Source organism: Aythya marila (genome assembly GCF_965140915.1).
Source record: "Aythya marila genome assembly, chromosome: Z".
In the NCBI taxonomy this organism is placed as follows: domain Eukaryota; kingdom Metazoa; phylum Chordata; class Aves; order Anseriformes; family Anatidae; genus Aythya; species Aythya marila.
In genome coordinates this window covers 84,311,661-84,332,547 of record NC_139080.1, presented here as the reverse complement: position 1 = coordinate 84,332,547, position 20,887 = coordinate 84,311,661, and the positions used below count along the sequence as shown (strand labels likewise).

The window sequence follows — 20,887 nt, the reverse complement described above, 5'->3', positions numbered from 1 at the left end:
GGCTGTGAATTCTTGCATATTTCTTCACTTAGTAGGCTGTAAAATCAATGTGCTACACTCCTTCTATGCGAAGGATTTGCTGCTACGTATACACATATTAAACATGCATGTGTAGTTAACTTCCCAAATTAAGCAGCTCAATACAGCTCAGAGTCGTACTAATGATGTGTCAAAAACAACAACAAAAACAACCAACCAGCAACAACAACAAAACACAGAGAGAGGCACTCAAAGTGACTCATGAGCAGCTTGTTTGATTTGCTTATTAATGGTGTTATGCTTGACTGAATGATTACTTCCTTCTAGGCAGTGAGCTAATTTCTTGCAATAACAAAAACAATTCTTGGAAAATTTGTTAACAACGATTACTCTTTAAAAAGAAGCTCAGAACACCTGCACACTGGGATTTAAGCTCAACTACGAGTGTCATTCCTATTGCTTGGGTTATTTTTTAAAGGAAATACAATATTGTCATTTAAACGCATACACAGGATGTGATGAATGCGTGAGCTTTATCTGCCCAACCGCCACATGAAGTCTCCAGAAATATGCAGCAGTTGATACTTTTTTCCTAAAGTAAGCATGTATAGTCAAAAGCAAATGTATACCTCAATAAAACAAAAACCATAATGTAAAATATATTTGAGGTGTGATCAGGTCTAGGAACACTAATTACCTGCTTTGCTGGTGCTGCACCAAGAACCCACTCTCCATTTGAAACAGGAAACAGATCAGACAGAGCAAGAGTCCAGGGGTTTCATATTGACTTTCTGTGAGAATGACTTCCTCTCAGTGACAGCAGGTCTATTCTCATGTCATTCAAAGGGATTCCTCACCTAAAGCTGGGCTAATTTCCTTGCCTTGCCTTGCCTTGCTTTTCCTCTTTCCCTTGCTTTGCCTTACCTATTGTGGCTTTTTGCTATCCAACCTGATGCTGGAAAAATGAGGAAAATATGTTCCTTTAGAAGAAAAAAAAAATAAAAAATTCTGCTTCACTGTGGGCTCTGCCTAAAGAGGAGGGAAGTTGGCTACATATGTGTTTTTTTAAGCTCTTTTTTTTTTTTTTTTTTTTTTTTTTAATAGCGTGCAGCAGACTCAAATTTTATTCCTTTTTAGCTTGCAAAAACACTTCTTCAGGCCATACATCTCCAACCGCTGCCTCTACATAAATACACCAACATGTCCTATTTACCAGAAATTCCAAAAGCAGAATGCAGCTAAATTACAAATAAAGCAACAACTACAAAAAAACACTGGACCAGAGCTGCATGGTTGCTTCAGCCCTTCCAGAGACATCTTTCGGTCCCAGTCTGGATCAGAGCTGTCAGGGCACAGCAAGCCATGCACTTTCCTTCTCTCCTGGGCATGCTTTGAGGGCTTCATAGCACAGCGGGGGCTTGCTCAGGTTACTGACTGCAGCTTTCTGAAGTTTAAAACAATGAACCTGCAATTGCAGAGTGCCCCCCTTCATCTTCTTTGTTCATTGCTGATGACTCCTGGGGCCCTGTGGTGAAGAACAGATGGAAACCGTGCTCACAGCCGCCTTCTCCAGCACCAGAGTCACGCGAGGTCTCGCTTGGGATTAGTGGAACAACAGGTGCTGTTTCTAGATGTCAGGGAATTTTGATAAGATTAGAGAGAATTGGCTATACAGAACCATTCAGGTTGCTAGCATAAAGCTGAAAGCTCCACCTTCCCACCCCAAATGAATTTCTACAAGGAGCTGAACACCTCAGAGAAGGAAAGCACAGCCAGAACGCAGAACGTGCCCTGCTGCTATTAGTGTGGAAATGAACACTGAACCAATAAATAACAGTGCAATAGATAAGCTTTTCTTTACCCAGTGAGCTATTAGGAAAAGCAAATTACATAAATATTCACTAAAATGTACAAATATTATGAAAACTGTTTTGAAGTAATAACAATCCAACCCATCACTTTCCCTCAGACTGTTTCTTCCTAGAAGTTCAGAGTATTTTTCTTCCCTCAGTGAGGACCTAATCTTTATGTTTTGTACACAAGTGTTGCACAACACGTTGATAATGAGAACAGTAAGGAAACATTCAATAAACAATACTCTGAGATATTCTTTTCCAGAAACTTTGTTGTTATTCTTTCCCGTGGTTTGCATTTATTATTTTTTTTGTTGTTTTGATTTTTTTTTTCCGCGAAATGTCTAAACAACATAATAATTCCTGAAAAGTATTTATATTTCTCCTTTACGCATTTCCTCCTTATAAGTGCTCCAGCCTTGACTTGGAGCTCACCAGTGCTCCCATGCCAGCCTTCCTGCAACACCAGTGGCACTGCGTACATGGGGACAACCCCACCATATCTCAGTCAGCGTGACAGCCTGTCTTCTGCAGCCCATGGACAGATCCTTCATGGGCACCCTGGGCTCATCTCACCACCTTTATTCCCTGCAGATAACTTATCAAAGGCAGCCAGCAGCAGGAGATGCTTCCTCTGATTGCCAGTCCTAGATAGTATCATTCCTTACCATTCACAGCTCTTGTGCTGGGGAAGGTATTAAATTGGTTGGTGGTTTAGAAGTTGTGTTTGGTGTCTCAGATGTGTGTCTCCAGTATTAAAACAAAGGTTAGTGGCATTACAGATGGGGAAAATGGGGTGGGCGCATCTATCTTTTGGGACTTGCTACAAGGCCTTTTGCCCTGGACCTGGACCCCTGTTGCCCTCTCCCTGTATTGCCCATTTCCAAAAAGGTTTGGATTTTATTTTTTATTTTTTATTTTTTTATTCATCAGAGGTGGCACAACCCTGATCCTGCAGATCCTCATCATCCTCCAGTGCAGTGCAAGCATCAGGCTTCTTAGCTGCCGTGGGGAGCAGGGCTTCAGCTGGTGTTTCAAAGGTCACATAAAAATTCCTCCCAAATCCCCACTTAGGCACCTAAAACTTCTGAGCCTGGCCAGGAGAACATGCCCAGCCCTGCTGTAAATCCCTGCAGCACAGAAGCAGCTTGAGGACTCCAGAGCTGGCAATGCAGCAGAAAAGCTCATAAAAACAGGGCTACTTCCATTCTTTCCGAAGATGCCATGTCTTTGAAGAATACCCCAGCTTTTGGCTTCTCTCTCCCTCCCTCCCTACATATACAGGTAGGAGAGAGGTGGTTTCTCTTCCCTTTTCTTTACACACACAGTTTCTGATAATTGCTAGAATCAAGGTTTCCCTGGAACAGGGTTTGCCTGGAATTTCTCTGGGCGTTATCAGAGTATAATGTTTCTTCCACAGAGCAAACACAGCCCAAAAGTCACATACATGTATACTCCCCTTGATGAAACATTCAAAGCCTGTTTGCCCCACTGACTGTTAGTAAAATGAGGGTAAAGTGGTGAAGAAGCACTACCAGAAAGCAGCTGATTTAGAACCATGAAGACAGGAGAAGTTCTGACCTTTGCCTGCAGAAATATGAGTTTGGGAATATGGATGAAAATATCCATAATTAGTGGTTAGAAATAAAGCACTTTTAGCTAGCCATAATTTATGATGCATCTAACTTTGATGGAATGGTTAAAATTGATTAATTACCTTCTGGCATATGTTCACCAATTTACATTCAAACATTGAATAGGAACAGTGAAAAAGAACACAGTCCTTTACAGCCCTGACAGTAGCAGGCACATTATCAGAGCGCTGCATTGAGAACATTTTACTGAAAGGGAGTGTATACTTTTGTATACTTTTTTTTGTTTGTTTATACAAATTGTATACCTTTTACATTGTGAATGATTTAATAATCAATATGCTTAACTAGTCACTTTAATTATAGGTTACAAATTGTTTTAAATTACTTAACCAGCCTCTGGCTTCCTGTTATTTGTTTTGCACATTGTGGTAGAAAAGAGGTCAAGGTACACAGCACAATTATGATGTATTGATTTATACTGTGGAAGGGTAACAGTATTCTTGGCAAGACTTTACTTCTCTAGTGGCTTAAAAAAAAAAAAAAAAAAAAGCTATTAGGCAATGACTAATATTATTATAGCTCTAATTTAAGATGATTAAATGGTTATATTTTATTTGGCAGTGGCTGGTACAGTTTGAAAAACAAGGAATCACTTAATTTCTAGAGTGATGGGTGTCTTGGAAAGACTAATTGAGGCAGGTAGGAAGTTGCAATACTTTTGTCTCAATGTGGGCTTTATAGATGTTGGGTAGTTTCTTACAATTTGAAAATTCAACAGTAGTGTTATTGATATCTTTTACGGAATAAGGAGGTCCAAATCACTTTGGTTCTCCCATTTCCAAATAAGATGGTTTTAAATCCTTAATGATACATATATGCCATGCTAATGTTCGTGGTACGCTCTACAGAAATTTATGTTGAGCATTACTGTATTCCTGGAAAGAGTGCTATGTCCCAACTCCAAGAAAGCAACTCCAACAATTGCTGGTTGCTTTCAGTAGAATTCTTTGGGCACAGCAAACTGGTCACCTCAATGTTGAGCAAGCATCTGCTCACAAAAAAATCTTCAGGGAGGAGCATTTGGCAGAGCAGCGCCCTAGCCATGGAAGCCTGGAGGCACGGTGCTGTCACCTACTGGGTGAGCACCAGGAGCTGCTGAGGTGGCAGGCAGTGTCCTGCTCTCCAGCAGTGTCACAGCACCCCAGCAACACTGGATGCGGGCTGAAAGAAGCAGAAAGTCTGCAGTCAGATGGAAACTGCAACCGAGCCCCACGTGATGGGCCTGTATACCTAGATAGTTCTGCCTAAATCCTCTTAGATACATACCGAAGGTGTGAGCCAAGTTCTTTTGGCTTGTTTGTTTTGTTAATTAATGACTGAATATTCCAGCTGCTTTCCATGGGAAAAAGCATTCACTTTCGGTCAAATGCAGTATTCATAACTACCCTCTACTTTCCCATTCAGTCACCAAGACCCAGCAAATCATTATCTCCAAGCAGTGTAACCTCGATCTTTACATGATGTTAAAGGCCTTGTATTTGCTTAAAATGAAATGCATCAGTCCTGTGGTCATTTCAACAAAGGTAGAGTTATAGGTGAAAGAATGAGGGAGAAAAAGACCCAAACGCACATACACACAAAGGGGATTTAGCATGTTATCTGCAACATTTCCTAACACTTCTTTTCCTCTTCCCTTAACACTGAGAAGTATGTTTATTTTTAATCAATGTCGGGTATCACAGAGTGTACTAAGCATGAGTGTAAGAGCAAGAGTGATTTAAGTGGACGTTAATAAAATGTGTATCTTTGCAGTGTCTTTCCACCTTCTTGGACATAGAAAAAAACTTCACATTTTTATTGGTTACCAAAGAAATATCACAGTAAGTGCTTATGTATTATGAATAATTTTCACCATTTCAATACAAATTGACAACACCAATACTCTGAAGCTCCTGCCTAAAATAAACCAAAATCTTAAGATATTTTGAGGTTGGAATCCAGCAGAAATAATGTCTTTAGAAGAAGCTGAAGTCTGAGTTCACTGAGCCACTGGTCTCAAACCATATGTGTCCTTCCTACAGCAGCCCTGACACTAGCCAAGGAGCTCAATCCAGTTCACCACCCACCTTCACTACTGGCCCTCGCAGCTCAGATGCTGCACGTCTTTGACTTGCTTTGTGCAGGCCCTGGTCCTCCAGTGTGTATGTACCCTCTTGGTCACCAAACAAAGCAGGTGAGCACTGGAAAGTAAGTGCTGTCACACAGGACAACCAGAGTATGCTGTCCTGTAGGAATCCAAAGGAAGAGAGGAGAAAACGAAGTAGGTGACTGTGTGCCCACAGGCAGACATTCTGCCCCAAACTTCACAGTCAATCACAAGTAGGAGGATGGCTCTCTTCAGCCCTCACAGTATTCCTGGAAATGAGTTAAAGATCAATCCAGAAACTAAACCAAGCCTGAAACGACCCCTCGGCACCAAACAGAGCTCCTTTTATGGCCTGGGAGACAAATGGGCCAAAACCAAACAAACAAGGATAAGCCTTGTATCACAACATTTTAACCCACCTTTATTGAATATTTAATCCGTATGAGCAGATGTGCAGCAATTTCACACCCACATACTCACTAGGTCCTGCTTATGGGGAAGCCAGACCTGACTTTGCTGATGCAGGACTGTGGGCTGGGCTGCCCTGGTGGTCCACAGGGGGCAATATCCAGAGAGAGCCCCTGGCAGCCTTGGTGCTGGCTGCAGCTGAGCTCTGGGAAAGTCCCAGGAAGGTCTCTTGATCCCCAGGAGGCTGGACCTGTAGCCTGCTGTCACCTCTCTCTCTCACCTTGTGCCAGGCCAGTTTCCAAAGCTCTTTCCTAACAGTGCTAATCATATGCATGCCCTGCTCGTTCAGACAAGGAGCCTTTTTTCTTCCAAAACATAGCTGCAATATGCATTGTCCATGACACCACTCAAACTGAAGACACAATGGTGGCTTTTCTCAGGTGCAATTCCTTCAAGAATTTCACCCTCAAGGTACCCTAAGAATGGGCACTGTTTACAGTGCTTTATCTCTGTCCCAGCTAGACCTGCAGTCTGGATGCCAGCAGCATTCCTCTGACAGAAGATCATCCCTACAGCCTGATCCGACAGCCGACAGCCGAGAGAAACGCCCAGGGATTAGGAGCGGCAGGAGACCCGAGACGTCCCCTGGGCATTGCCCAAGGCTGTCGCTGTGGCTGCAGGAGCAGGGCAAAGTGAGGCCCTGGGCAAAGCAGGTGACAGAAGCAGAATCTGTTTTGTCTCTGCTCATACCTTGCAGAGAGGCACTCCTGATGCGTGCAGGGAGTGTGTGTGGCTCCCCATAGCTAACACAAGTGGGGAGTGGATTGTGCATTTCATATCGATACAGTCCTCACGAGAAACAGGAGCGATGACTTCAGGCAACGACCTGACCGTCCTGTTTCTTGCAGAGCTGTGTCAGCTGCCAAATTGTGTACCCTGCTCTGCTTTCCATACCGGCACATGCCTTTTATGTACATCCTTCAGGTGACAGAGGCTGTGTGGGGAAAGAAGGGGGTCCCTGAATGCCTACTTCAGGCTTAGGCATCGGTCACTGTAGGCTGGGACAGTGTCCTCATTGTCCTCAGTATTGAAGGCACTCCCAAGACAGCAGCCCAGCCTAGGCCTTGACCCAGCCAGGAGCAGGCAGACGTGTGTTGAGGCTCAGTGTTCACCTGTAGCTGTCACCAGTCAGCCTGACTTGAACAACAAGCTACAACAAAGTTCAGTCTGTGTGTACAAGGCTTTGCCCTTGCTTGCCCTCACATCCCTCCCCTTCAGCTGGACAGCTCTCAAACATGGTCCCTGTTCTCTCTGGGGTTTAAATCACCTCAGATCATACTTCCCATCATCACACTTCTGGCCTAGCATGTGCTGTTCTCAGCATCGTCCTGGTTCTCTCAGTAACTCAGATGGAGCCACAAGCCTCAGATGCACCAAAGCCCTTCACTCTCTGGCTTCTGCAGTGGAAAGACAAGGATTAAGTGCATTGGGATGCTGCAGAGGAGCACGGGCAGGCCAGGTCCTCCATCAGACCCATATGCATGTCCAGGTGGCACTTCTCACCTCTGCTCTCAACAGCAGAGCACTACCAGGAGTCAAACTGAAGACCAAGCATCTGTCAACACACAGAGCCACATGTGGACTGCTGAGAAATGGAGCGTGAGCACCAGCTCACCTCCCATTGCAAGTGTCCTGCCACGATCAGGCAAAGTGTTCCTAAAGCCAGCGCGTCAGTCACGGCATTCGGCTGTCTTTTCTGAGGTTGCACCCACCTAAGCCTTGTGCTGCATTAGCTAAAGCTGAGTTTCAGGTTTTTGTGGGAGATCTGGAGATTTGATGTCTCTATCTGCAAACCAAAAGTCGCGTTTATGCTCACAACACAAGTCAGTCAAGGCCAGATTTTAATGCCTGCACACATAACACATAATTCCCTGTTGGTGCAATTCAATGGTAAGAGACATTGTGTGAGAGCAGCAAAGATCAGCATCTGACCTTGAGAAGCAGCAGCGCGGTCACCGGCTGCTGCACACTGCCAGCATAAATGAAAACGATCGCTGCAGGCTAAGTCCTCCAGTTGCTAATAACCAGGCTAAGACAATGACAACCACTGTCGTTGATCTCAGCTTTGTTTTCAGTCTTGGCCTTGTGTGAATCTTACCAGGAAGACAATTTTTGTCTTCTTCACACTTAATGAGGTTAAACATCCCACTTCCTTTCCTGCTCTCCATATCATTCTGTCTACAAACATGTAGAAATGCAAACATCTCATTTTTCAATCCCTCCCCCCAAATCAAAAAGGATTATTTATTGAAGTGCGGGATTAACTCATAAAGTACTGAGCTACTCAAAATGCAGAAGTCCTCTCTCTCCATTACAAGGAAATAAGCATGGCTTTATTCCTCTCTCCCCCAGGAAAACTAGAAATAATGGACCTAATTTTGAGCAAAACATGTAGCCACCACTAATATAAAACTCATAGAAAACAAACAGAAAAAAAAAAAAAAAAAAAAAAGCAAGCTTTAATTATTTTCAGTACTACAATTTTCCTTCTAGAGCCAGATACCAGATTAAAATAAGTAGCAAGTGGTTCAATTAGTCAGAACTAATGAATTCTGAAGATTTGTGGTCTACAAGCAGTAACTTTGTGCTTTATGATCTAGATGTTAACTCACTTCATACGGTATGTAAAGCGTTCTCTCTTGTTGACTAGTACTTCTGAAAACAAACAAGCAAACAAACAAAAAACAGAGTAATTCAAACAATATTTCTCAGAATATTTGACTATAACTAGAGAAGTCATGAATAGAAATGCACACTTCGTGTCTTTGCTAATTCACACAGTTTCAGAAAGGTAAGATATATTTTTTAATCATGTCAGTTTTTTGAGGAGGAGAAAAATCTCAACTTCTGTTTCCTTTGCAACAAAAGAATGTTTTCATGAACAGTCAAGGCTCCTTTTCTGGGTTAGAAAAGCAAGATGATATTGTTTTTCCATTTACTTTCTCCTCTAGAGCATGCTGCTTTCAAAAACAAGGTCTGCATCCCTGGGGTCAGATGGCATAACTGTGTACTCTGGCTACGAGGATTTAGCTGTCCATCTCCTGAGGCTACGTAGGATTCTTTTTCATGCTCAGAGGATTATCTTTAACATTAATCTCTCAATGTTTGCAGCGAGCCATGTCATCTGCAAGTCAGTAGGCTTGCAAGCCGGCATTTGCTCTGCTAGTTCTTCCTCTGTTCTCCACTGCAGAGCGTGCTGTGTCAGGGGAGCAGCCTGTGTCCCAGCTGGTAAGGCAGCAGTGCTCTGTGCTGCTGCTGTAGCTCAGGCATCACCCTAACCTTTAACTCCCTGTGCAGAAGGGGACTTCTGCTGGCACTGAATTTAAGGAGCTGATGCACTCTTAACCCTGAATAGCCCTGCAAAATAGCCCAGTTTTTCCTACATCTGGCTCTAAAGATGGAAGAACCTAGAAGCTGTGTGCATGTGGTCCTTGGAGGAGGGCTGAAATGCTTGCCATAGGTGCTCTGCATTAGCACATGGTGCTGGCAGGAGAAGTCTATGCCAGAAAGCAGCCAGAGAGCACTTCTTATGTGGAAATTGTGGGAAGTGACTGAGTGACAGAAAGTAATAAAAAATTAAGGAAGCTCTCAGGAGTTTCTCCCCTTTGCCTTTGCTCTACAGCTGTAATCCAGCTTCATTAATTGTAGAACAGAGAACAGATGGATACAGGACTCGTGAGTGGAGACACATGAACCAACGAGCTTCCTATCATGCCAGTGGAATAGCCAAAAGTAGGGACACACTTAGCTCCAAGGGCATCCTCAAGTGTCCTTTTCTGGAGTAGGAGTTGATTCGCTAGGACCTTATCCAGCAGAAGGTATAAAATGCAGTAACTGCAGACCAGGGGCAGGGTCTGGAGTACAAAAAGGGGCTGCTGGAGTACAAAAAGTCAATGAGAGAGTGAGGGAGACCTGCAGTGGAAAGCAACAGAAGTCCCCCAGGGGCAGCACTTGTGCACATCCCTCCCTTTCTCCTTCCCTCCAGTGCCCACTAGCCCCAGTGGACCACAAAATGAGCTGCTGTGAGCAGCCACCACGTGCACTAACACAGCCACACTTCTCCACAGAGAGCACATGGCTCCTGCATCCTTCTTCCCCAAGAAGCCAGCTTAAGGGTTCGAGGCTGGCTCCCCACCGGGGAGGCTCAGGGACTCATCAAAGTCCTGCCAGGGGGATTTTAAGGTCGGGCTGACCCTCCCTGTCCCTCAACCTCCAGCCATGAGGAGGTAGAGAAGGAGAAGGCCACCTGTGGCTAGTACCTGGCTGCTCACCCTGCCTCTGGTGCCTGCTGATGAGGTGGGTACGTGGCTGCTATTTGCACCCTCTCTGCAAGGCACTCTAGCCAGCAGCTAGTGAACTCCAGGTTTTAAGACAGCAAATAACCCAGTATCTTTGGTGACAATGATCATTTAGCTGATCATCTTTGGTGACAATGATCATTTTGCTGATGAACAGTTCAAAGCTGCAAAAAAAACCCACAAACGTGCATTCATCAACTGAGGGCTACCCTCAGAAATAAAGTCTGTACAGAAAGTAAGCAGTGCCAGGAAACATTCCTGCGCCTGTATTTTTGAAGTGTTAAACCGTCCTGGCATCGGCATGGCCCTCTCCAACCTGCACCCTCTCAAAAATTCCCGGCAGCAGCTGGAGGTTAGCACCACAGTGTTATCTTCCCGCAGGAAGGACCACATACACTCTGCAGCCCTTGGCGAGGAGCAGCTCATATCTCGCTTTATCAGGGCTCAACAGCATTGATGCAAGAGGAATTTCAAGCCAGGTCACTGTTTGTTTGTTCGTTCTTTTCCTTTTGCCCTGCCCCAATCTCCAGGACATGTTGTTCTCCCAAGGCAAGAAGAAATATAGTCCTATGTGCACATAGAGTAGAAATCTGTCTGGTCCTTGCCAGACGGGGAAATCTTTGTATTTATTTTTCTGCTCCCCTGCCACGCAGAGCCAGGTCCAGACATCTCTGAGAACTGGGGTTGTGGTGGGCTCTGCTGAGAGGGGCTCTGGGTCCTGCTCCATGCTCCCAGGTACTGCGGCGGGTGGACAGAAGAGGGAAATTTCAGACACCCCCTCTTCTTTCACCTCTGTTGGTAACTGCCTGTATGTCCCATGCCTTGGACACAACACTCATTCCACTTAGGAGATGGAAAAATCACTGCTTAGCCTCAGTTCAGGAATTGCCAGGTAGAAGCCCAGAAGTTTCTAGGGAAAACCAATTCATAATCGGGACCAAAGTGTTTTGGCTTTCAGATTGAAACTGGGTTGGTTCATATTTGTTAAATTCCTATATTCCATCATTATTTTCTGCCCCTGTGTGCACAACACATACTCAGGCCTTGTGTACTTTGAACTCCTCAGAAGGTAGGGCAGATGTTGCTGTTTGCTCTGCCTGAAGAGCAGATCAGCACAGAGATTACAGATTGTGGAAATCGAGAGTGTCTCTGGATAACATCACTGTGTGTTCAGATCAGCCGTGCTACAGCTCGGGAGTGACCAGCCCATCTTCAAAGCCTAACTGCTGAGCTGGGGAAAATCCTGGCAGCTTCAGGAAAAACAACTCCGTGCACTTTTGACACTGGCCATTGATAGGAGACATTCCTGGGGCTTTCTCCAAGCTGTATGTTTTAGCCAGGGAGTGGAGTGAAGGTTGCTAAATCTACGTGCTCAGTCTCAGTCCTGACAGTCCCCAGAATTCATCTGTCTCTTCTGGATCTCCAGAAAACTCCATTTGGCAGACTGCAGTGTGAGCCACCAGGAAAATAAACCTACGAGTAAAACCAATGTCTCCAAAAAGAGCAAAGCTGACTCCTGCACGTTCACCTTCCTCTTGCTGCCAAACAGAGTGGCAGCACCAAAGAGATACCACATTAGTCTTGCTGTGTGCAGAGAAAGCGTACAATGCTGAAAAGTAATATGAATATAATAATAATAACAATAACAATAATAACAATAATAACAATAATAATAACAATAATAATAACAATAATAATAATAATAATAATAATAATAATAATAATAATAATAATTTTCTCCTAATCTTGACTACTTGTGAAAATCCTATCATGAACACAACTTTGACTTGGTTAAAAAACAAGCAAACAAAAACAGTCTTTGCTTTTTAGGTCATTTTACACAACTGCCAGCTCACTTCCAGCACATTGTTAGCTCCAGGTATTTCATTCAATAGTGCTTGAGTATTACATTGCAATTATTTCGCTGTATCTAACTCATACAAGATAAGGTTGAACAATGAAATTAAATAGGGAAGTTCTCTTTGATACTGTGAAAATCAATAGAATAATATATTGAATTGAGTAGAATAGTGCAAAGTTGCACATGGTAGTTTCATCACACATTACCACCAATAGAAAGAACAAAAACGAAAAGTCTGCTGCCAGCAAACTGGGGATTTCTTACTGGTTTGCACAAGTGCTGTTGAAGCAGAACCTGTGGTAGTAGCTCAAGGTCTGCTTTATAGACTGAGCATTAGGGAAATGTATCTGAAGGCAGGATATGCCCGAAATTAAGCAATTTTGTAGTCAAACCTCTGCATGATCAATCAGCTTAACAAAGTTTTATGTTGAGTGCATGCGTGTTTTGTTGCTGTGAAGCTCTCAGTACAATTTAATCCTTTGCACTGTGCAGTTCTTTGCACGATTTCGACTTTGGATTTGGATACCAGCATAGTGAGCATTTGCATGGTAGAGGCAGAACATGGGGATATTGGGACTCTCCTTTAGGTTCTAAAGAAAATACATAATGTGAAGATTTCTGTTCAGGTCCCTGATATGAATTGGCTTATTTTGTATATGCACCAAGGGAAGCAAAAACAGATTTTTTACATTGGTTTTTATCAAAACATACCCTGAAAGATGTCTGTTGAGCTCAATAATTTTCATCACTTCTGCAACCTGAATACAAAATGTATTCAAACATCTTTTAAGAAAGTGGATTTGCTCGTGTTGTCACATTAGTGATGATGAACTCCTGAAATACAACTGTGCACTCACCTGATCTACATGCTCTGTGCCAACATGTGTAAGCAGCTTTAGGTACAGCCAGTCAGGGTGACTAGGGATGTGGATTCATTCATCTTAGGGAAACAAAGAAATGTCTATACTCTCTATCAAGTTTTAAATACTGCCTGAGATCAGAGGAAGCAGTCGGCCTCGTGGGTTGAAGCCCGGCCAGCCGTGAAGGTGCCGCTGCCAGGTGTGGCTGCCGGGCACACCTCAGCCACCACCCACAAAATGCACCTGGGGGACACCTGCACCACCAAGACCCTGGATTTTCTACAGACAGTATGGTTTCTGTACAAAAAGTGCCTCTAGATCTGTAACTAACATTCATCTTGCGCTCCTAAGCCATTGAGCACCACCTAGAGATGGGAGATGCAGCAAATGCTGGCCACGGACACCATCCTGCTGATCTGCCCTGAAAATGCTGATGCACTTACAGTAAATCCCTAACCAGGCCAGTTGTGCAACACGCTGAAGTGACACGAAGTATTAACATTTATGGTGGTGAGTCAAAATCAAACAAACATCCTTCTTTTATAAGCTTTCTCACAGCATGTAGTGGCATGCACTGAGAGTAACGAAGCATCTGTTACAGCCCCGGCTCTCGCAACCAAGCAAGTGTTGCAATCGCTCCGTAGGGCCAGACTTCTGTTAAGGATTAGCGGGTAGATGAGATGTATCAGCTATGGCCAATGCTCATTTCAGTTGATTCAGGAAGAAGAAAATTAAAAAGACCTTCAGGAGCCAGTTTCCTGTTTAGAAAGGGAGTCAAAAAAAAAAAAAAAAAAAAAAAGTATAGCATCACTACACTGCAAACCATCCCAAACTAATTTTAACTCCAGACTCCAAGTCTGATTTTGGTGATCCTTGCAGTTCATTAAAGTGACCTTTACAGCCGTTGTAGGAACAGGGTAGTCCAATAAAAAAATGAACTGTAAAGTATGCTGTCTCGCTCCTCACCAGGTACCTGCTGTGCTTTGATGCCCTGCTCCCACTGTTAGAGGTTGTCCCTTCTCCACAGGCACAGGGGTGCCTCTGACTCCCCTGTGCCCCTGCACGCTGCCTGTGCTGCCGCCAGGACCATTCAGCACCCCAAGCTCTGCCACAGACTGCAGAGATTTGGCTCTGCTTGCTCTGCAGCATGACAAGCATAAAAGGAGTCAACGAAATTCCTGGGAGTCAGAAACGTCAGGCCTGATGCAGCAGAGCATGTGGCTACAGACATAGCTGTATTTCCCGTCCACTCAAACATCTACTTGAAGAAGCACTTACTTAAAGGCTTTGAGGACCAGAAAGTTACCCGTGTCTGTGAAAGCATTTGCATTACACCAAGCCTTCATTTTGAAGATTATCTCTGCTTCTGGACATGGGTGATGCCTGTAAGCTGTGCAATCCTAGCAGTTATTACAGAATTGGGACACAGAAAGGTTTCTTCTTCTTCTTTTTTTTTTTTTTTTTTTTTTTTTTTTTTTTCCTTTGGTCCCAGCTCAACAAATAATCAGTTGCAGTAAAATTTGTGTATTACCATGGTAAAATGCACAGAAAAGCTTCCATAAGAAATGTTTCCGTTTAAAAGCACAGGTTGTCGCTTAGAGCTTGCTCAACCTAAAGCCTTTAGGCAAGATCCCGGTGTAGGTGTGAAAAGCCTGCTTGACATTTGCTATATTTCTACGCCACGCTCAGAAATGTCCAGAGGAAAACTCCCTTGGTCTCCTGCTTTCATGTGTTTTTGTTCCAGAGTGTCTGTGCAGAAGCAGGGAGTTAATGATTCCTGCAAGACCAGCCTGCCTCACCCCTCGGCTCTGAAATACTTCCTCTGTGTGTGGTTTTTTTTGTTTTGTTTTGTTTTGTTTTGTTCTTTTCAGGGGAGGAACTTTTCTTGCTCGTTTATGAACTCAGATTACCAATCTATGCAAGGCGAGACTTGAGGCCTTCGATCAGAGCAGGAATATCTGCATAGCACCCACAGAGATCAGCAGAAAACCCTCCTGTTTGGCATTCCTCCCTTCTGTCTGCGAGAAGAGGGAAAGAATTTAATATTGTGGAAAGAGCAAAAGAACACAGTCAGCAGCTCACAGATGCCTTGCAGTGACCTTCACGTGGTTTCTCACTTGTCCTTCATCTCCCCTTCCCACTGTTTGTTTCAGACCATCACACATTTTATTGTGTCCGAATGTAATCTCTTCGGGTCAAGACTGTGTCTTTATTTACAGAGTTCACAGATTTGGGTGCTCAGAAACCAGCTGGAACAGTACAGCGTAGGAAACTTAGAACTGTGCAGTGAAAATGCTTTCCTGTCCGACAGGGTGTGTGCATCACCTTCCAGCTCCGCAAGCAGCCAGCAGAAATAACAGACGTGTTTATATCAAACAGACTCTATTGCTTTTATTAATCAGTGTTACACATTCAGGTTAATTAAAAAAGCTACAGTTCACAAAATGTCATCTAACTACAAGATACAAATCTAAGTTGATCCCCACTGTATCTTTGATACGCACTGTAAAAAATTTACAGCTTATTTTTTTTTGAAATACAAAAAAAAAGCTCAAACATCCTTTGTTAAGCAGTCAGTACAGCTCACAGCATTCTACCACACAGTTTTACAGAGTGTTTTAGTGCAAAGGGAAGTACAAATATAAAAATACGGAGACTTGAATTAAAAAAAAAAAAGGGGGGAGGGAAGGGAAGGGAAGGGAAGGGAACAAGCAAGCAGTGGATTTAGAGATGGGTGTCTGCTATGGGGATTCTCCTAAGCTCAACAATCTGGGAGTTTGCCATGCTGCCCCCATCCTGGCTGCCGTGGCAGGATTCATTATCACTGACGCTGAGACCGGCACCTGAAACAGAGAAACCAAAAAAAGAAATAAGTAAATATAAGAATCAGTGAGGATGGGGTCCTGAAACAGAAATGGTGATATCATGTCCTGTCACGGGGCTCCTCTTGCTTTATTCTTATCACTGACTGAAACCCCACGACAGTGTGGCAGGCTCTCTCCAACCGGCCAGCAATTCAGAACATTGTCAGACGTGGCTTGGTACCACCCAGAGACACTTTTTTCACAATCCCGCTGTCAGTCACTTTAATTCTCTCGGTAAATGGCACAACAGCTACTTTGGAGGTTGCCTTGAAATCACAAGGGCATAAATCAAGGCCTGGTTTAGGCCGGGTTCATGGTCTGGCTGTTAAAGTCTGGTGCTTCCAAGGATATTTTCATGAAGAATTGACTTTTAATGATATAATTTCCCTGTTAAACTATAATTCCAGCTGTTTTAATATGATTGTATTTTCAACATGAGAAAATACGCTGACTAAATATTCTTTAAACCCACATTTGGCACAAGCTGGTGTATCGTGTTTTTCTTCTACTGCAAGAGAATACTGGGCTTTGGACGATGGAAACTCCCAAAACATGTCTGGAGGAGACCTCAGGAGGACACCTTCTCCATCCTTTTCTTGCAGGAGTTCTGCTAGCTAGCAGAACTTTTTTTTTTCCCTTGGGTTGATTAGTTTGAAGTACAGACTCTTTTTATGGAATGAGCATTTTTACAGAGCTGTAGAGTGAACCCCCCAAAAATAATGGGTTGCGTTAGCATTCAGAGGATCTGGGCTTTCCATTTCTTCAGAGCTACAGGTTGGTGTACTCTGGCATGGCGATTTCAAGACAGGCTGATGTCAGACATGGTTTTCCAGCAACGACACTTACAAATAAGTAGGGAAGTTCTTCACCTGGGGCAGAAGCAGATCTGTGACTACCCTCGGTTCAAGGGATTTGCAGAGGAATGACATTTGGCTCCAAGAGCCTTCAGCAGAGTGTGCCAGTGAGGCAATGATTTCCATTTTCATACCAAAACAACATTTTCAGAAATTTCTGTGAGTTGTACAATGACCCTCTTATTTCTCTCTCAGCTGACATTCCAGGCTTGGGCTTGCTTGGCAGAAGAAAAGATAAGGGTCTGGTATACTTCTGAAGCTACCTCATAATGCTCTGTACCCCCAAAATTTCACGAGCAGAAAGTTTTTGCTTACAACCTTCTCTTCCACCACTTCCCAGGTAGGAAAGGAGTCAGGAAAAGGAGGTGTCAGTGGTGGGATGGCGTGAGGGTGCTCACTCCATGCAGGAGCTCAGGCTGGAGCCCTGCGTGCTGCAAAGAGCCTGGAGCTAGCAGAGATCCTCAGCACAGCAACCTCCAGCAACCAGTGGTCCTCGGGACATGCAGGGAATGTGCATCCACCCAAGGAGACCTGAGCTTGGCTTTGTGTCACCCTAGCTCTTTAGAGACCAGCGGCTACTGGCAGAGCATGACAGGAGTAAAGAGACATCAGTGGACAAACAGCATAATAAAGGCAAACAGATTAGGCTCTGAATCATTAAAATTCTTGTTAATAAATGTACTGAACATGATTGAGACATACTTACTCATTTAAATCTACATGCGTATTTAACCTTTTCGTTGGCTCTAATAACTAAAAGCTGTTTGAAAGTCCTGGGAAAAACAACAATTGCATGAGCTAAGTATTTGTTTTTTTTCTTATCTTCTCCAAAACTGTTTGTTTTAGAACGGAAACATGAGTGTAATAGAGAAGATAAATCTGACTGCTGTATTTGCTGTTTGGTGACAGAAGGACAAGGTAATAATAACTGTGATCTAAAGATACTTTGTGTGAAGAAACAAAAAACAATTGTAATGTTGCATCATCAACATTGGAATTCACCAAAAATATGTATTTAGGCTAAAGAGGATACAGGCTTCAGAAAGGGGAAAATGCATGGGTGAAAACATTTTAAATGGTATTATTTAAAATCTTATTTTTATATGCCCATGAACATCCAGGCTGCAGATTTTAAGGTGAACACTGAGCTGAACAGGGTTGGAAACATGTTTGTCTGGCTGGCAGCTGTACTGCACTTATTCCGTGTGGGGTATCTGCAAGGATCTTGTGCTGGTCATTACAAAAAGATCAGGTGCCAAACTGATCTGCTATCGTATCACGTACATTCCTAAATGCCATATGTGCAAGCTCTGTGCAAAGCAAGGGGGATTTTTTTTTTTTTTTTTTTCTGTTTGTTTGTTAAGGAGGTTTTGTGAGAGACTTGGCAAACCTGAGGCTGCAGTAGGCTCCTTGGGGTTTACAGCAGGCTTGTTCAGAGGCTGATCCGAAGGCAAACTTTTAGGAGCGGAGCCTTTTTAGGAATAAGAGCTGAGATGTAACCAGGATACCAGCCTACCAAACAGTCGGCAGGCTGGGAAGGGTACGACTGTTTACATGATGAAGTTTCACAGAGTTCATAGGTCTGGCTTGCTCTCAGATTAGAGCAGAATTTAAACACGACCCTATCCAAAAATGCACGTGCTCCCTGCAAGATGCTGGCGCTGGGTGGTGGGTGAGCAGCTGGGAGTACTGCTTCTCCCCGGGTTGTGAAGCAACAACTTCGTGAAAAGACACGAAATAATGAGGCCTTTCTTTTCCTTCCTTTATGTACCAAAGGACAAACTAGAAATTGAAAAGTCACAGCTTGCTTTGCAAAATCAGCAAGGTCCCTCCGGTGACATCTACTGGTGAAAAGACTTCATCAGTGCATGCCACTGCGCGCTGAGCTCCAGTTGTTGGCCCTTTTGTGTTCAGATGTATCCCAAACTTTCACTAAAACCTTCCAAGTGAGGTGCAGTTTGTTTTTTAATTACTGTCGTTATATTGTGGGGGAAGTTCTCCCTCTCCTAAGCACTTCTATCTTGTTTTCTGAATAAATCATCAAGTATGTTGTATGTATAAGATGTGCTAGAAAGGAATTCTCTGCGTGCGCCTGTAGTGGGTTTACGTGGCAAGGTTTTGGTAGCAGGGGGCTATAGGGGTGGTTTCTGTGAGAAAGATCTAGAAGCTGCCCCATGTTTGGGAAGGGCCCCATTGTTTTCCAGATCCGAGCCAATAAGCGATGTTGTTTGCGCCTCCGTGAGAGCATATTTAAGACAGGGAAAAAACGCTGCGCCACACAGCAGCCGGGAGAGTCAAGGGAGTGGGAGAACAGCCTTGCACCAAGGTCAGTGTAGAAGGAGGGGGAGAGGTGCTCCAGGCGCCGGAGCAGAAGTCCCCTGCGGCCTGTGGTGAGGACCATGGTGAAGCAGGATGTCCCCCTGCAGCCCATGGAGTACCACGGTGCAGCAGGGTTCCACGCTGCAGCCCGTGGAGGAGACCACGGTGGAGCAGGTGGCCCTGCACCGACGGAGGCTGCCGCCTGTGGAAGACCCCTGCCGGAGCAGATTCCGGGCCGGACCTGTAGCCCGTGGAGAGGAGCCCACGCAGGAGCAGGTGATCTGGCAGGAGCTGCTGCCCGTAGGGGAGCCAGGTTGGAGCATTTTTCTCCTGAGGGATGGACCCCGTGGTACGGACCCATATCTGGAGCAGTTCTGGAAGAGCTGCTGCCTGTGGGAAGCCCACGCCGGATCAGTTCATCAAGGACTGCATCCCGTGGGTGGGACCCCACAGCACAGGGGACGAGAGTGACCGAGAAGGAGCGGCAGAGAAGAAGTGCTGTAGACTGACCATAACCCCCATTCCCCGTTCCCCTGCGCCGCTCGGGGGGAGGAGGTGGAAGAGGGTGGATGGGGGGGGAAGGTGCTTTTGTTTTTTTTTTTTTCCTTTGTTTTCTCACTTCTCTCGCTTGTTAGTTGTAGGCAATAAATCTTACTATCTCCTTATGCCGAGTCTGTTTTGCCCGTTACAATAATTATTGCATGATTTTCTCGTCCTTATCTCAATCCTTGAGCCCTTTTCACATATTTTCTCCCCATTCCTCTTTGAGGAGGGGGAGTGAGAGAGCGGCTGTGGTGGAGCTCGGCTGCCCACTCGAGCGGAACCACGACAGCGCCATGATTATTACTTCATTTAGGGTTTGGACTTTGCAGAGATGACACCAACAGGAACCTGTAATTCTGAGAGTGAAGTTCAGATTGGGCTAAAAATGCTTTCTGTGCAGTCATGCTCAGTACCTAACTGCCAGCATATTTGTGAGCCTTCACATCACAAATGAGAAGTGAATGAATGTGCAGCCTGGCCACCCTCTCTTCCCTTTTGCTGTGCAGTGACCCTTTCGACACAGAAATGACACAGGTTGGTACAGCAGAGCAAGAACCTGGCATTCTGCCACTGTCTGCAGTTCATCTGCTCTGTGACAGTGTCATGGATGTGCCACTGAGCATCTTGCAGAATTTGAAAATTTCAGAGTTTTCTCTAACCCAGGATACCCAACACGAGATGCTTGGTTCTTAAACCAGGTACTTAACACCAAAGCTAAAAAAAAAAAAAAAAAAAAAAAAAAAAAAAAAGCTGACTTTGGAGCCCCGGCTCTATGAAACTGAAAATTGTGAGCTGATTTGTATCGCATCATTATTACCATAAATGCCTATATGCGTGCTTTTTTTTCAAATTTATATGGTAGATTTTTCCAGGTATTCACATGGTGTAGAACGTTTATTGAAAATTTATCTCGCATGCCTTCTCTTGGAGCAAAAACACACTGAGATTACAGAGGTGGCAATACCCCATTGATACTGTCCAATGCCCATTTGGAAATTACCACGTGCCCAGCTAGTGCTCTCAGCTCCAGGTTTGCCACACTTTGCCTTCACATCTCGCCCAAAGGAAAGATTTGGTTTTATGCATCGCTGGCGGTGGGGAACGGGAGCATTTGTGGTAGGTGGGAACGTGGATGGAAGCTGAGAGCCCAGCAAAGCTATTGTGCATTCATGGTGTTTATGCTTTGGAGTAAAGCTGATGGACAGCTTGCTGACTGGGGACAGATTCCATCTGTGTTTAATTTGTTG

General features: G+C 44.3%; 1 protein-coding gene across 2 annotated transcripts in view; it reads right to left on the bottom strand.

Annotated features, from left to right (window-relative positions):
* Positions 1 to 15,491: 15,491 nt before the first annotated feature.
* ADGRV1 (adhesion G protein-coupled receptor V1) overlaps positions 15,492 to 20,887 on the bottom strand; it is a 287,686-nt gene continuing 282,290 nt past the window's right edge. For both annotated transcript variants that reach the window (XM_082782584.1, XM_082782585.1), the window contains exon 90: positions 15,492 to 15,903. In XM_082782584.1, coding sequence (XP_082638710.1) covers positions 15,785 to 15,903 — 119 coding nt within the window. In that variant the 3' untranslated portion in view covers positions 15,492 to 15,784. The remainder of the gene's footprint in view (positions 15,904 to 20,887) is intronic.